At 35.5% G+C, this 16,587-nt stretch overlaps 1 protein-coding gene across 4 annotated transcripts in view; it reads left to right on the top strand.

Annotated features, from left to right (window-relative positions):
- TTC39B (tetratricopeptide repeat domain 39B) overlaps positions 1-16,587 on the top strand; it is a 78,078-nt gene that overhangs the window by 28,513 nt on the left and 32,978 nt on the right. Inside the window, exon 1 of one of the 4 annotated variants that reach the window (XM_026097820.2) lies at positions 5,555-5,685. The exons of the other annotated variants lie outside the window; for them this stretch is intronic. Coding sequence (XP_025953605.2) covers positions 5,570-5,685 — 116 coding nt within the window. The 5' untranslated portion in view covers positions 5,555-5,569. Of the gene's footprint in view, positions 1-5,554; positions 5,686-16,587 lie in introns of those variants that run through there. 4 annotated transcript variants of the gene reach the window in all.

The following is a 16,587-nucleotide window of genomic DNA, read 5'->3' as shown; positions in this document are numbered from 1 at the left end:
TGGCCCTACAGTCAGAGGGATACTCTTAAAATAAGTTAGTCTGCCATTTTGTTTAATGAGGGGGGGTAGCATTTCACCTACAACTTCTCTGTCAAATGTAGTTACTAAGTTTTCTAAGTACTGGCTTGGCCATAATTCTGGATATAGCATATTCAATCTGAAAAAGAGGGTGTTTGGGATATGTATGAAACTAAATCTGCCATTATGTGGTTATGTTAATTAAGAAATATTGTAAACTGGCGTATTACGTTGTAAAAGCAACCAATTAACTTGAGATAAACACAGGCACTTTTCTTTTGGAAATTAAATGCTCTATGAATAATTAAATGTTGTGGTGATGAACTACTTTTTAACAATACTTTCCTGTTTTCTCCACTGGAGTGTGTGCTTACTTCATGTTTTTGGCAGTTTTAGAAAGTAATTTAATTCTATCACCTACCAATAATCTACAGGTTCAAAACACACAAAGCTAGAACAAGTTCATGATTTTTGTTTAACTCTTGCTAAAAAGTTTCATCAGTGTATAAATTTTAAAATTGAAGTTGATAATTTTTCCATGATAATCTTACTAAGCAAAATAATCCTCAATTTCCTTCTCCCTTAACTTTTCCCCTACTTACTCAAATTATTTTTATGGAATACATTCATCAGTGTTTTTGATGTTGCCAGAGTATAATTTGGGAACTTTTTTTTAGTTTTACAAGAATTAGATTTGATGAGGTTCAACTTCTTGACAGTTTTTAACAGTTGCCGTGTTATGCCTAAACCTAGTGTGCACTATCATTGCTTTTTTTTTTTTCTTTCATATTTTTTCTTCTGAAGCCTTTCATTTGTTAGGAACATGTATGGAATGTTAATTATATGGAATGTTAATTATATTCAGATATCCTCTCATTTCACTTTATATATTGCTTAAAATTTCATCTGTATGTGACATAGGAACAAGTTACCATTAAGTTATCATGCACCTGCTTTTCCACAGTATTGGTTGGCATGCAAGCTTTTTCCTTGAGTTACAGGCAAGGTCATGCTTTCAGTTACCTCACCTTTACCTCAGAGTTCAAAGATGAAAACATGCGAATGAATGATAGCAACGTTTTCAGTAACTATGTCATGGTAACCACCTTGTATGTTTACAGAAGATCACTGTAGATTGTCTTTGGGAAGAAACACAGTATAGCCTGCATAGTAAAGATCTAACCCTGCAAATAGTTCATACACAGAGGCAGTCTTCATGTTGCACTGTTTTTACAGAAATTTGTGACACCAGACCCTGAGTTGTGGCATTAGTGGGAGAACTGAAAAGATAATGTGACTTCATTTAAATACATTTTTTAAATGAAATAGTGAAAAGGTGGAAGTTAGAATTCTATACAAAGCAGATAAATTTTTTTTGAAGAATGTTGCAATTCTTAGAAACGTCTAAATTTATTGATTTCACCAAAAAGGGGCAGATTTCACTACTATATTGTCATTCCTATTTTGCATTTCCTTTTCCTAATGAAAGCTGGATATTGTTAATCCTTTATCCTACCAAAGCAGCTCTGTGTGGTATTACTGGGGTGATAGATTAAGGGCCAGAAGTGTTTAAGGAAGTTAGAGAAGGTTATCCTTGTAATCTCAGAAGTGTAGTTAAGATTTCAGTTGTACCTGCACATGTGTGTGTTTTGTCAATGAATAAAACTGAACAGCTGAGGAAATGGCCCTAAATTCAAATTTGAATTCAGGGAGCCAAGAAGTTCTAAGAACCATTTGTATCTCCGTATGCTTGAATTTAAATTCTCACACACACTTAAGATGGTGAGAAACAGCTCTGACAATTTAAGTGATCGAATTTCTTATGTTACTACAAATAAGACTCTGATGTGATTAAATCAGATTTCCATTTGTTATATTTGAGTAGGGGTGTTCAGGCCTCTTTTTCCGCAAATTTTTACATGGGTATCTTCTGGCAAATTTGAAATGTGCAGTTCCATATGTATCCATGGCTTCTTGAAAAGGAGGGAAAAAAAGTATAAACTAGACTGGCCAACTTAACTTTGAGTCCTCCTGCTTTTGCTACTGTCTTGCAAGTCTTAGAGGTCGGAGCATAGAAAAATATCACCTCCTACTTTCCTATGATCCAGTGTAGGCTAAAAGAAAGGAGCTTTTTTATTGTCAACTTCCAGAGTTTATTATTATATTAATATCTTGTGTGATCTACTGATCACGTGTATTTTTTTTTCTTTAAACGTCTTGAGGAAATTGATACTTATTCTATGCTTGAAAGACTTCGTAGTATTTTTTGCAGTCAGGCAACTCAAGAATCAAATATCTTCAGAGACTTTGAAAGGAGGCTTTTAGCACGGCCAACTCTGCAGTAATAGTCCTATGCTGTAGTTTTCCTTCTTACATTTATGTCTGTCCTAATACCTTTTCCTGGGCTGAAGGACATGAATGTATACATTTTGCCTTTTTTGCAATTATGTGGTCAGCCTGTGATTTCCCAGGCTCCTTGGTTAGGTTTTTGTAGATTGGTGATACAATCTTTGGATAAGAAAATGAAAAGGTCAGCTGTAAGTCATAAAAAGATGAAAAAAATCAAAACTTGCAAGTTATATAACTTGCTCAAATATTGGAAAGTGGAACCCTTTTCAGGGTAGAAGAGTTGAAAAATCATATCTGCCACATTCTTTATTTTAAACTATCAAACACACCAAAACCTCCTCTCCCTGATCTTTAATGATGTCTCCCTCCCCATCCCCCCAGACGATTAAAAATTGTCTCATAACATTTTGGGAAACAATATGAGTGGAAGATGGCTTGGGGCTCCATGTGTGTTGCTTTTGTTTTTGTTAAGGCACTTCAGATAAAATCTTTGAACATTTCTTTTATTGATATCAGCAGAAAGAAAGTTTCCATAAACTGCAAAACTTTAATTGATGTAGTGAACTATCTCCTAACTCTTTCTCAGCTTTTACTAAGGTACATTTTCTGAGTACATTTCTCAAATATTGCCTATATGCAACTTATACTGAGTTAAAGACAGAACACTGTATATGTTTGGTGTAAACTGAGTAGTTTTTTGTGTGAATGCTTAAAATTGATTCAAACCTGGTTTATCTTTCATGTGCACACAAGACGAGAGAAATCCTGGCAGTTCAGTTTTCCCTTCCCCAAATAATGTTGAAGGAATTAGTGACAGTACATGCAAATATTGCTTCCAGCTCATGTGTTGAAGACCCCAGATACTTCTGAACTCCTTGGTCTTTAACACTGTCAGACACAATTTCAGGGAAAAGGTGGAAACTTTCCAATCTTGAAGTCGTTGTTGTCAATAAGGTACGTTAGTGAAGATACCTGTTCCTCTCATCTGTCTGAATTTTGAGCGGAGTCCAAAGAAGCATTTAAGATGCCGCCTTCAGGGTCCCATCGTTATGCAAAAGAAGTATTTTCCTTGAAACTCCAGATTATTTCACTCCATTATACTTCAAGCTTTCTGAAATCCGACTTATTTTAAGAAATTAGATTTGCATAGAAGTCTCAGATGTCTAAGCGTTTAACTATCCATAACATACAATTGCTTTAACACTATTTGTATCATCAGAAATGAAACACAGCTCATACCCTCTGCTATTGCTTCATACGACTGAGCAAAAGAGAGGAATGATATTGCATTGTCTCATTCAAGTTTCTAGAGTAGCAGAGGAGCAAAAACTGATCTGCCAAGAGTTGTAGTTGAGTGGAGATCCTGAGCTACTATGTGACCAACAGTGGCCTGCTGCATCATCTTTGTTATGGATTTGCTCAGAACTCTGGTGGGATCAGTTTATCAGAAAAACAGAAGAATTAGCCATTGTTTGCTTGGAAGTTAGTGTCAGAATAGTATGTATTGAACTTATAATACAATTTCTGTTTTCTTCATCATGGATGCTTGGCATGATTGACTTTACTTACTGCCCAGTCCTCACTCAGCTAAGACTCCTGTTATTCTCATTTGTATTACCTGCTTGAGAAAATACTACTACTTTGCATATATTACTGAAATCCTATGTGTTGTCTGAAATGTCTTATCTGATCTTAACTGTTTGTTCCCTTGGCTGTTTTTGGAAATACTGTGCAACTCCTTCCTAATAGATAATGTTCTTGCTTATATTTTGAACAGTAAATTGCTTAAATAGATTGGTTTAAATTATTACTGCTTTTACTACTTAGCATACAGCTGAAATGAATAACTGATACTGCAAAGCTGTTGTTTCCTGCATTGTGTTTTAAAGGCTTCTCTGCAACAAGCCCAGTGAGATAGTTAAGTGCATGTTGAGAATATTCTGAAGGTTTGTCTGTGTCCTTATAGCTATGTATACAGAGGAAGGTATGCACCTGGTGTGCATTGAGGTTGAAGTTTACTGCCTAAAACTGAAAGATACAGTTTTGCTGGTGCTCTGTAAGTAAGTAGCTGCTTGTGACAGAAGTAATGAAGAGTTTCACAGCTTCACTTAAAAAGCAAAATAATAAAAATGAGGATGTCTGAAAGGCTCTCCCTACTTCTTCTTCCCCATACATGTATATGATGAGCAATATTTAAGTAGTAGATTGTTCCCATAAGTTTAACCATATCATCAAAAATGATGTTTTCTCTCGCACTAGTTGAAACTGATTTTTGATTATGACATGATAGGTGTTCTAGTGTTTTCTCTGAGATGTTTTTGTGAATAAAGTTCAGTTCAGGACAGTAAATGTTATTGGAAGTAGGTACCCTTAGCCCAGGTGGTACAACTTTAAAGAACACTTTTAGAAGTTAGGAATGGAGGAGATAATTTTATTTTGTGCTGCTCAGCTCCCACATGGCATTGGCTCTTCTGTTTAGATTAATCCAAGGTGATGAAACTATTCCTGTTCCAGCTGTTCTGCTTCTCACTCCTACTTCCTCCTTTTGCTATTGATGTTCATGAATACAACTGATATTTATTAGATGCCTGTCTGTGGTATTGACTTATTTTGGCTGTGGGACTTTCTTTAAAAATTTAGATTTCTGGGGAAAAAGGGAAAGGGTTAATAGAAAAGCATTTATTGCATTCATTTGTTTTAGAACTGTAAAGTAATGAAAATTGCACATAAAGCCTGTTAATTTTCATCAAACTGCTGTTTGCTACTCACCCTTGTATATTTGATCTATTTTTACTGCAGCTGCATTAGTATACTTCTCTTTTTCTGTCTGTTGACTTAAAAAAGATGGTATTAGTTAGCAAATACTGAGGTAACTCCCTTCTTTTCTTTAAATACAAATCTTTTTGCGTTTCTCCTGTCTCCATTTTCTCCTTGCAGTTAGGCAGTGATGGATTAGAATTAGGCTGCAGCACAGATTGGGAAAATCTCCCAGCATCCTCTTCCTGCAGAGGCATCAGCTACCAGCATTGACTGTAGCTGCTGCCACTCTAATTGACATTTCTTTTAAATTCAGCTATGGAGAGCTCTTGTGTTGCCTGCTGCTGGCTTGTGAACTTTTATCTTTTTTTTCTTTTTGCTTCATAACTAATGAATGAAACCTCATGGGTATTGAGAAATAAAACAGAGAATCAGTTCTCGCTTTATGCTTTTTTTCCTGTCTTTTTTGTGTGTGGTGGAAAACGATCAGAGTGAAAGAAGCAGCACTTATTTTTACATAAGGACTATATTTACTGACCTGAAGTTAATTGAATTAACCCTGTAAGTATATTATCTCTGACTTCTACTCCCTGAAATGACAATTGTGGTAGTCAAATTTATGTGGGTTTATCTGGGAAAATTTACTTTGGCAGGTATGTTGTACATCTTAAAAATATTTTGTTGTTTAGATGGAGTTCCTTCAAGAGGAGTTAAAATGATGTATCAGGATGGGTTTATGAAATAATTGTTTTTCCTCTGCACTTTGCAGTGGTGAACAATGCTTTCAGCAAGCAGCAGCTTTCCTGCTGATGTCAGTGCTTAATCAGCTAGGATGCCGTAGGTTGTAGAACACTGCAAGGTGTGTATATTGGGATGCTCTCTTGAAAATGTGGTAATTTAAGGACAGTATCAGACTTAGTCATATTCTGCATTTTACAGTACATCTTCCTGTCTTGGTAGCTGTGATTTAACTGTTTGAGGTTATATAATTGTTTAACTTAAATATAAATAATTTGCTTTATGGGTTGCAGTTTTGTGGGGGGGGGGGTTAAGTACTAAATGTTAGGCATGATACTGTGTATTTTAGAGATTTTAGTAATTTGAGGTCTGCAATATTAACGGTAAGTTTACTGTGTAATAAATTCTTATGAATTGTTTTGGAGTTAGGAAGAATGGTGTTATTAGTAGGATTGTTCTGTCCTAATTGTCTGTTTGGATCTTAGCCAATATTTGTGTGACGCAGTGTTAGTCCCATAAACATCTGGCCCGATCTGGTGTCCTACTTGCTGAATGATTTATTTCTTGTTTTTTCCCTAGCAAGATAAGTGAAATTTTCATGCATTCTGTATAAAACTGTCAACAAGATGTCATTATTATTTATACATGCTAGCTTATTTCAGGAGGATTTTTCTCAACTTTTTATCATCAGCATATCTTATTTAGACCTACTCTGTATGGGAAATGTTAAACTTTGTGTGTGTGAATCTATATTTACTTGTACATACATAGTGTACTAAGTTTTGGCTATATCACTCTTGGAAGTACATGAACGTTCATTTTTCCTACTAGGTAGCGTCTGTGTTGACCTCAGCTGGATTATTTGATTTAAACTATTACTCTGATAAGGGTTATACAAACCCAGTAAGTTCTGAATTTAGCTGCAAAGATCTCATGTTAAAACATACATCTAAAATGCTGTGGAATCGCAGAACTTACTAATAAATCTGGTAACAATGAGCCTTTTACACTGCTTTGTGATGCATCATCAGAGCCTACATACTGACAGCATTTTCATGAGTGTCCAAAGAAGTAAAGCAGATTTTTCACCTACTTGCAGACCAGCACTGATTGTGCTTTGTTGTTTTCTCCCCTTTGTCAAACCATGGTCACTTTTAAATAGCAGTCTTTAGGATTATATTTATTTAGCAAGGCTGTATTGAAAGCTGGTATAGGTTGGTAAACTTGAATAGGATTATTTCACAATCATTTTGATGACTATACACTGCAGATAAATTGTATGTGCATGTTCACGTAGGTAAATAGTAACCCAGGTAGCTGCCGTGCGTCTCGTTTGTTCTCACAATATGGCTGATTCATTATGGAAAATTTGTCTTGGTTACTGTGCATGTGCAGCACAGTTTATTACTGAACTTATGAAAGTAAAGAACTTGGCGTCAGATGAAGCTGCTGATGGTTTTTTTCCCCTTTTAAGCTGTATAAGAAACACCTGACTCAATTGACTATTGGCTCACTGAATCTGATTAATGATTATTTTAAATTACCCGCTTGTTAGTGCTTCTGTCTTTCCAAAAAAAAAAAAAAAAAAAAAAGCCTGTTGTCTGTATTTTCAGAAGAGTAGAGTGTGATGTTGGGAGTGGTGGATTTCAGTCATCCTGCAAGATGAGTTTGTTCTTGCCATTTTATTTCCTTTAGCATTGGAGATTTAAGTACATGACAATCTTTGCCTTGGTTGTCTTCCTTTTGTGCTTATTCAGTTGCTTTGTTTTACCTGTAGAGTAGTAGTAATATATAAGGATACAGCAGTCAGTTTTTCTGTGGTGTGCAGATATTGCCTTGATAATAAATATCAAGGTGAATGTGTTCCACATTTCCCATATAAAACACCATCAGGAAAGTTGAAGAGTCAGTCTGTCTGTCTCTCTCAGTAAGTTTATATAAGAACTCTGCTGTGAATTACTAAAGATAAGGAGTCTGCAGTGGTAGCATGGTATAAATAGGTGTGTTTTGTTTGTTTGTTTGTTTGTTTGTTTTTTACTACCTGTAAATGTTTGGAAGCAAAAATATTTGATCACTTGTATTCACTTCCCCCATTTTCATATGCCAGGGTGGTAGGCACTGGGCTGCTTTTTATGTAGGACAAAACCAATCCTATTCCTACCTCGAAGTTAGAGATCAAGACTAGGCTCACTCAAAGAATGTAAAGCAGGATTGGTCTCTTGATGTGGGTGATCTCATCATGTGCCAGTCTCTCATTTTAAATTTAATGTCACAGGAGACTTTTAAGAGGAAACTTTTATTTGTTTGCTTGGAAATTCTTTGTGTATTTGAGGTTTTTACGCACCTTCATTCATAACACAATTCCAGCAACTCATAATTGGTAGTTTTGAGGGGAAGGTGCAATCTATTTGAATCAAATTCTCTTGTAGCATGGTATTTCCATCCTCTGCTGTTCCATCTGTTCTACTGCGTGAATAGGGTACTGCTAACTGCTGTCCCCAAGAATCAGATGAAGTTAGTACTTAAGAGAGGCTTGGGTGTAAGCCACACTATTTGCCACTGTTTGCTGTTGAATGGGGTTTTAAATACACTACACAAGGAACTCCAGAGTGAGGGAATTATGTTTCTGGGTTATGTGACACAAGTATGTTACCTTCATGGTCTTGCCAAAATACCAAGTTGTGTAAACTAAAAAGATTTAAACTAAGTTGCCGTTGATAGTTTTGTGGGTTTTTTGTTTGTTTTTGATTTGTTCTATAAACATGCCCGTTGTTCAATGGGCCATAATAGGGTACTACTTCAGAGTTATTTCTGCCTGTTTGCAAAGTTGGCTAAAATACACTGGATAGTTTTGTTGCCAGTTGAGCGGTCTTAAATGAGTGCTCAGCACACAAACTGCAGCATGCCTTAGTGAAGTTCTGAAACTGCGAAGACATTATACCTTCAAATAAATTATCTTATCGAATCTGTCTTATGTTGGCATGAAGTTTTTATAACACTTCCCATAAGCTGATAACAATTCTATTGAATCTGTACACTGCAGGCTTTATGTATTTAAAATTCATGTTTCTCGTAAGAAGGGATGTGTGCAGAATGATTGTAGAATTTACTGTGGAAATAAACTATGGCTAGTGGATTTATTGTATAGGTTAAAAAAAAAAAGCATGTATTCTAGCTATATTGATCAGATAGCTGCAGTTTGTAAATACTCTTTACTAATGATGACTATAATCTGGGATAGGAAGCAATTTCTGTAAGCTGGAGATCATTTACTAACTTACAGCCATATGTCTGAAGTTTCTTCTGTTGGGTGGCATTGCCATTGCGAGTTGCAGTCTGGATTTCAAATGAAATTTTGAAAGTGTTTCCAAAAGTCTTCTGTCTATCTGACAATGAACCGTTGCTCACATGATCTTGCATCTTTCCTTGCTGGTTTTTAAATTAGCTTTTGGGTTAATAGTTCTTTTTGTTCATAATTAGGAAGTGATTGGCAATATAGAATGTTCATATGTCTTTAATGTAAATGATTTAACATGCTTTAATTTCAGTTAGCTGCAAGAAATGTCTAAATGTGGTATTTCGTATTTTTTGAATTGTTCTCCAGATGGAAAGAATGTAGCTATCTACTGCTAGCGTGCATACACGTAAAAAGGGAAATTCTAGGAATTTGGAAATGTTACAATGTTTGGAAAAATGTTTTTTTCATTTTTGTTTAAAGAAACAAATGCCTCAAAGACTCTTCCTTTGAGAAACCTGCCATAAGTGTTAAGGGCCACTCTTCTACTAAAGTAGTTATTTCTTGGAAAAGTATTCTTTTTGATGCAGTGCTGCTTGTTCTCCTGATTCTTGCCATCAAAATTGGGTCCTTTCTACAAACTTCAGTTTTTAGAAGTGAATATTTTCACTCTTTTTTAATGAAGATAAATATCATCTTTCATGTGGAAATCTTAAAATTAATTTGTTATTGCTAGTTTTAAATTTTTTAGGGTTGCATTTCCTCAGGAAAAGTGTTGCATTGCCCCCACTATTAAGTTAAAATATTTCCAATAACTGTAGCCCAGTGAGGCTTTAGCAAGAATAGCAGCTGTGTAGAACCTAGTAGTTGGCAATTAAATGTTATTTATCAGCTGAGGTGGTCATTGTGGCTGTGTTGTGAAAGGGCCAGTAAATGGTTGCAGAAGTTTAACAACAAAATTCTGCAATCTCTACCCATGTGTAATACTGCTTACACATTTGAACACAATTGATGTCGATTTTAAAAAAGAAAAAAAAAGTGATGTAGAATCTGGTCTTAAATATGTGATTTTAAATTGTGAAAAATATAATTAAATTAAAAGTAGATTCCACTGCAATGTCCAGTCCCTGAATCCCCTCTCCTGAAAAATGTTTGCAGGTCATTGCAGCCGGGGCAATTGTATAGCAGACTAAATCTCCAACAGATAAAAATACAGTAGCATGTATCAAGTTACGTTTAACTTCAGCTACATAACTGCCTTCCCAGAAATCCTCTTACACTGAGCCATGATGTGGACAAATAATTGTTCCAGCCTAACTTGTTAAAAGTTTGAAAGACTTTCTCTGTAATACCAGTGCAGTGACTTTTTTTGTTGTTGTTCATTTTAATAAATAAACTGTTACCTGTTTTATTCCATTCAATTAATCTGTTGAAGAAAAGGAAAGACGCTTATTAAGCTGCATACTATTCTGATGCTTTAAACCATTATGCTGTTGCTTTATGTACATGCTGAGGATTGTAATTCTAATAGCGAATATTCCAATTTATATTAGAGTTTTTTAAGTCAGTATTCTTTTTCTCTGTTTCTATTGCAGCTTCACATACTTGATCACAACAACTTATTAAAAGCTGCTAACAGTTTCCATAATAGTTTCCTACTGCCTATCCCCACTTTATTGGAATACTTTCATGGATAACTCAGACCCAAACCCAAAATATATAAGCTATTGCTGGAATTCAAAAACACATTTGTTCTTTTTTAATAAATTTGAAATAATAGTGAGATGAAAGATACCTTTTCCCATCATACATTTTTTTTTCCCGAGCTTCCAATAAAGAACCTAGACAGGAACATAGTGGTGTTTCATTCTCTTTGTAATAAGACATTATGTATCTGTGTATTATACTCAAAATAGTGCATTTTTCTTTTCTTTTTTTATTCAGTAGTGACCTGCATTCACCTGGGTGTAAAAATCAGAGTAATTCTATTGATGTAGTGTTAATTTAATTCAGGATAAAATATGTACTTATCTGTGACAATAAAATGTGTTAATTTTTCTGTCAACTCTAGGAAACTGTATTCAGAGTTAGGGTGAAAATGACCTTGCTGGAATAGACTGAGTCAACAGGATAAGGGCATGAGTCAAAAAAAGAATGCAAATCGGCACTTTTTATGGAAGTCCATGTTATTCCAGCAAAGTAAATTTAATATCCAGATAAAAGAAAAGGGGTATTGGGAATAAAAAGATAATGAAGTTCATTAGGTGTTATGTGCATGCATCTCTTTTGCTATATGGATGTCTGGTATGGGGAAAAAAATGGAAAAAAGAACACTATTTTGCACTGTATTGGAATGTTGTTTTGTTTTTGACTTTTTAAAAAAAAATTTAGTGAGGTAATAAACTGAGTGCTTGGGAAGATGAAAGGAAGAAAAGGACATTGAGTTTGATCCAGAACCATAACAAGTGTTGCAAATAGAAAGTTACCTTTGGTTTGAGGAGAAATTTTAGGGCAGTTCTTCAGTAGTGGGTACTTGAATTTGATGTCCTGGGCATGGTCTTCAACCTCAATGCGTCTGCCCTGTGGAGCAGTATTTGTATTGCTCTACTGGAGAATAATGCTACTTGTGTAATTGCATCTATATGACAGTGCACAGACAGGCTTGTTTTCTATTTCCTGTGGATATATTGGACTTTTTCACTGTCTACTTACTTGTTGTAGGAATAGGTTTGTGCTGGAAGAAGGGAGAACTTTGCTTTTCCTGAGCCTCTGCATAGAAATACTCTTTGTCTACCAGTGAAGATAGCCAAGTACAGATGGCTGTTCATAGTTCCTCTGCACTGTAAGTAGCAGGTCATCATTAGCTCAGAATTCTCTGCCCACCTCAAAGTTAGCTAAGATGCCGTGAAGGAAAACGACTAGAAGGCTAATCTGTCCTCTGCAATTTTGAAGACTTTATTCATTTAATGTGGCCACTAGGATTTCTACTATAAGATACCTGGGGCAGGCATTGCTTCGGTGCTAGTCACAAAATAATTTTAGGGCATTAACATGAGAGAGGGAGTAAAGACTTATTCTTGCCATCTGGTAAATCTGAACTTCGATTACTTTTTTTTAGTAATCAGTACAAATTTAGTAAGAAATGAATGCCGCGTGTGTGTTTTGTTTGTTTGTTTTCTGTTTTTTAATTCTTAGAATGCAAGAAGCCATTTACATTAGCTGGAAAGACAAAGCAAGTGAAATGGATAAATTAACCAGGCATGTACTGAGTGAGTGAAATTTGCATCTGGGAAAGTGAGAATACAAAAGCATTGGAACATACAGAGCAAGTGATTGTATGTTATTGAGGAACTAACTCAGGTCCTTATTCACATACAAGAATCAAAACCAAGCATCTAAATCTAGATATATAAAAATGAATCTTTTGAAAGATCTCAGAATTAGCTAATAAAATTGATTCTTTCACAAAACTTAGTCATTATAAATGAACCTTTTGTATTACTTAATGCTGTTCTGTGGAGATATGCTGTTTAAGCCAATAATTACAAAGAAGACATGTATAAACATATCTAAATTTCTCTACTAGTTGCATGAAGTATTTTAATTTGGACAAATTCATTTAAGTATTCAGAGTCCGAATGCACTAAAATACAATTTTGTTGTTCCCATTTAATATTTTCTTGATAAACATTTTAATTGTATTTTACTAAGTGGATAGGAAGAAAGGGCTCGTAAGCATCCTTATTTCTGATGATTGTTACTGTTGTTGATAGGAAACCTTTAACCACTTGTATAGATTTAAAATGAAATGCTAAATACTCTGTTTTGCCAACTAATAGGCAGGGTGTTTCCTATCTACATTTTCTGGTTCTATTGATCCAGACTTTGGAAAGATCTTTGGGTCCTTCCAACAATTGTTGGAACGATTGTAACAATCTGAGATCTTGGCAGGTGGCTAAACTCAGCCAGATTATTTAGTTTTTTGGATTTCAAAGCTAAAATGTGCAAAATATAAAATGTGTTGGGAGTCCTCTTTTGAAGTTTTTCTTTCTAAATTAAAGACATAGGAGGTGTGAATTTGTGATGTGGGGAGGCACAAGTATTCTGTGCCTCTCCTAAAGGGCTTTCTTGGTTTGTGGTTTCATTTTGCAGAAAAGAATGGGAGAAAATATGTGTAGTAGAGCTGGATGGCAAAGAGATTTACATTTGTGATATTCTGTCTGATGCTCTCATTTTTCAAAGATTGTTAAGGCTAGATCTTAGACATGTGAAGTCCCCGGTTAACTTCCATGCAGGTAACATCACAGCATCATAAAACCTTGTGCCCTGAAACATGAAGAATAAAGTTCTTAAACCCTACATGACCTACTGCAAATGGCCACTTTCTGGTAAAGATAAATGAGTATAGCTGACATACTAAATGATTACTGTCACTTCCCTTTTCCCCTTATCGAGGAAAAGCCAACTGAAAAGAATCCATTGGAGGAGAGAGTCCAAAATTTAAGAGGTGAAGGAAACCTCATTAAAAGCAGTAATCAGAAATTGTGCATGATCCTGTTGATTTTATAATCAAAGTGGTAGCTCATTTTGTAGTCTCATTGTTATACTCTTTTTTCCCTATTACAATTTGGCATTGAGAGATGAGATTCAGAAATTGTTGCATAGAATGTGTAGTAGGGGAAAACCGAAAAGGAAATACATGGATTTACTCAAGTATACTTCTCTCATTGAGTAACTTCAATGACCAACTAGCTTGTGAAGATGATTCACACAGGCTTGTATGCCAAAATGATTTAGGACTTGGGGGTGGGGGGGAGCATTCGGGGACATTTTAGTGAAGTAGTTTCCAAGGTCTTGGTTTAAATAAACCCACTGTATTTATATTTACATACGTGCTGGAAAGTTTTCTGAATAAGGAATAAAATACTATAGTTATATAATGGAGCTACTTTGGTAAAAAAAAAAAAAAAAAAAAAGTCTAGATAAGAGGTTCTGGTGAATTTTATCCCAATGTTCTGTATTTTACAGGGCACTTTAGGATATGAAGAGCAGCACACAAGTAAAAACAAAAAGCTTTTTTAATGTGCCTGCGGCAGGAAAAAGGATACATTACCTGAAGGATTTTAATTTATTACTGGGACATGTGTAACTTATACGTAGACCTAAATAAAGTTGCTGTATAGTGACTTACCTGAAATATTAAAAAACAAACAAAAAACAAGTTAGATGTCTAGCTTAAGGATGTTTAAATGAGAGAACATAAATCAGTACTGGCAACAGGGCAGTATTTCATTAGTGCTATAGGACAGAGATCAAGAGAACAGAAAAGTACTAGATTTGCTCTCCAGTGTCTGTGCATGTTGCATGCTAATAAAGATTTCAGTACCTGTGTCTATGCAGGATTGTAAACATGGGCAGGAGTCCTAGTTTCCCATGAACTCACCTGGGACTATATGCTGGAAAGAAATCTGGGTGTGCTGACCCATTGGTGGGCAAACCTTAAACACACATGATGAAAGGAAGCCACATTGCTGGTAAGGCTCTTGTTCTGTTTGACTGGATCCGCAGGGTACCTCTTGTCTGCTGACAGGACACTGGTTTTGATATAAACCTGAAAATCAAGACTGTATGTTGCATGGACCTGCCCTGGAGAATGTGTACAGCCAAAGAATCTTCAGGGTGTGAAGGTCTGAGTAATTGATAATACCAGTTGAAACAGAGCTATTATTTTTACACTTTTAAAAACTGTAACAGTGGAGAAATAGGTTTTTTGCTACCTAAAATTACATAAAAACTTAAAATTGAGTACATAATCAAGTTAAATTCCAGTATAAGAGAAAATAAAGGTTTTTAAAATTGTGATAAAATTATTTTTGGCAACAGTCTGATGGTAAAACTACCAGATTTCAATTTTTTTCCTTTCTGTTGACTTAAAGTAGGAGATAACTATAATGGAGAGAGCTAAGTTCTGGTTAGCACAAAATGTGCTTCTGTGTGGAAAAACACACAGATTTCTTAGGAAATGGTCAACAGTGTAATTCTTGAACCCTGGAAAGCGTACAATGCACTGATAATGCAGTGCTTCACTGGAGTGCACTTGCTGAATGTTCCTAATGCATTTGTTTTCTCATCCTGATGGTTGTGGTCTCCTGTTGCATTTTCCCAGCTGAACAAAGTAGAGATACACAAAATACATTGCAGAACTGACGTAAGAAGATTCTACCACAGAGTGAAATTCATGTAAACTATATTTTCTTAGTTTTCTGTTGGACTTCTGTTGAAGTCCAGCTCCAAGGATGAAGAAGTGTAACTTTTATATGTGTACAAAGCCATAGAGACATGTGTTGAAATGTATTTTACATGTATAAGGGGTTAAACATCTAAAAGGCTTTGGTCCCTAAAACAGGGACCTGATTTTTTAAGAAGAGCTTTCTGAGATACCAAATAACCAAGAGGCAGTATTTGCAAATACTTTGGAAAACTGGCTCCTTTTTCAGTCCGGTGACTTGACTGTGGTACTAGAGCACTTTAGAGTCTGTATGGAGGACTTCTGGATGCTTTTTCACATTTTGTTTAACCTGGCGTGCAACCTCCCCTTTAGTGCTTACTACCACATAGTCATACGATTGACTTCAGTGCATCCTGTTTGTTTGTTAACATAGTTTGCAGAACTGGACTCTTGAAGTGTGTGGTCATTCTTCTGCAAGCATGTTGCTTTCTGTTTCAAAGGACTCTGGTCAAGTCCCCTTGCTGTAGCAAGGATTTATCGTGACATCATATCTACCTCTTCTCAGAAATGACTTCAGCACAGCTTTCCAAGTCGGCCACTGTTGTTCTTTTATTTATGGGAAAGGTGTGGATAGGTGGTAAAGGCTTCTGTTTTTGCTTGCTTTCTGCTTTCTATTTCCAGAGGAAACGAGAGTAACAGGAAAGGGTTCGGTAGTTCCATGTGTGAAGGTAAGGGTTGGTTTACCACAATGCTAATTGGGATCTTGCAATTAAATATGTAAGACAGAAGTTAAATTCATTATCACCCTGAAGTATTCAATTGCTGTAGATTTCTTAAATTGTTATTGTGAATCTAGTGGACTTTAGGAGTTACGGCTATAGTTTTATACTTTGTTAATACATTGGAAACTCAGCTCCCATTTATAAAGTATTTCTCTAACGGTCTTGGTTTTGAGAAAAGGTTTTGAAAGCTGGGGATTGGAATGCTCTAAAGGCATAAGCCAGAAACCAAATTAAAAAGGGAGGTCATGGTTAGCTTACTAGCCCTGTAGTTTAAGGTGGAGACATTGATTTCCTGTTCTCCTGTAAGAATCCTGTCTGATTCTGGATTTGCCTTAATTCCTATTCTGTGCTGTAGAGGAAAACATATCCTTACCTTCAGTGGTGTGAAGAGGAAGTAAATAAAGACTTTGAAGCATACAAGTCGTGGTTGTAGTGGCTCATATAATTACCTAGCATAATTTCTCTATGTAAGCTTTTTT

The sequence above is a fragment of the Dromaius novaehollandiae genome, chromosome Z (assembly GCF_036370855.1).
Source record: "Dromaius novaehollandiae isolate bDroNov1 chromosome Z, bDroNov1.hap1, whole genome shotgun sequence".
Taxonomy (NCBI): domain Eukaryota; kingdom Metazoa; phylum Chordata; class Aves; order Casuariiformes; family Dromaiidae; genus Dromaius; species Dromaius novaehollandiae.
This window is presented reverse-complemented; position numbering and strand designations above follow the sequence as displayed.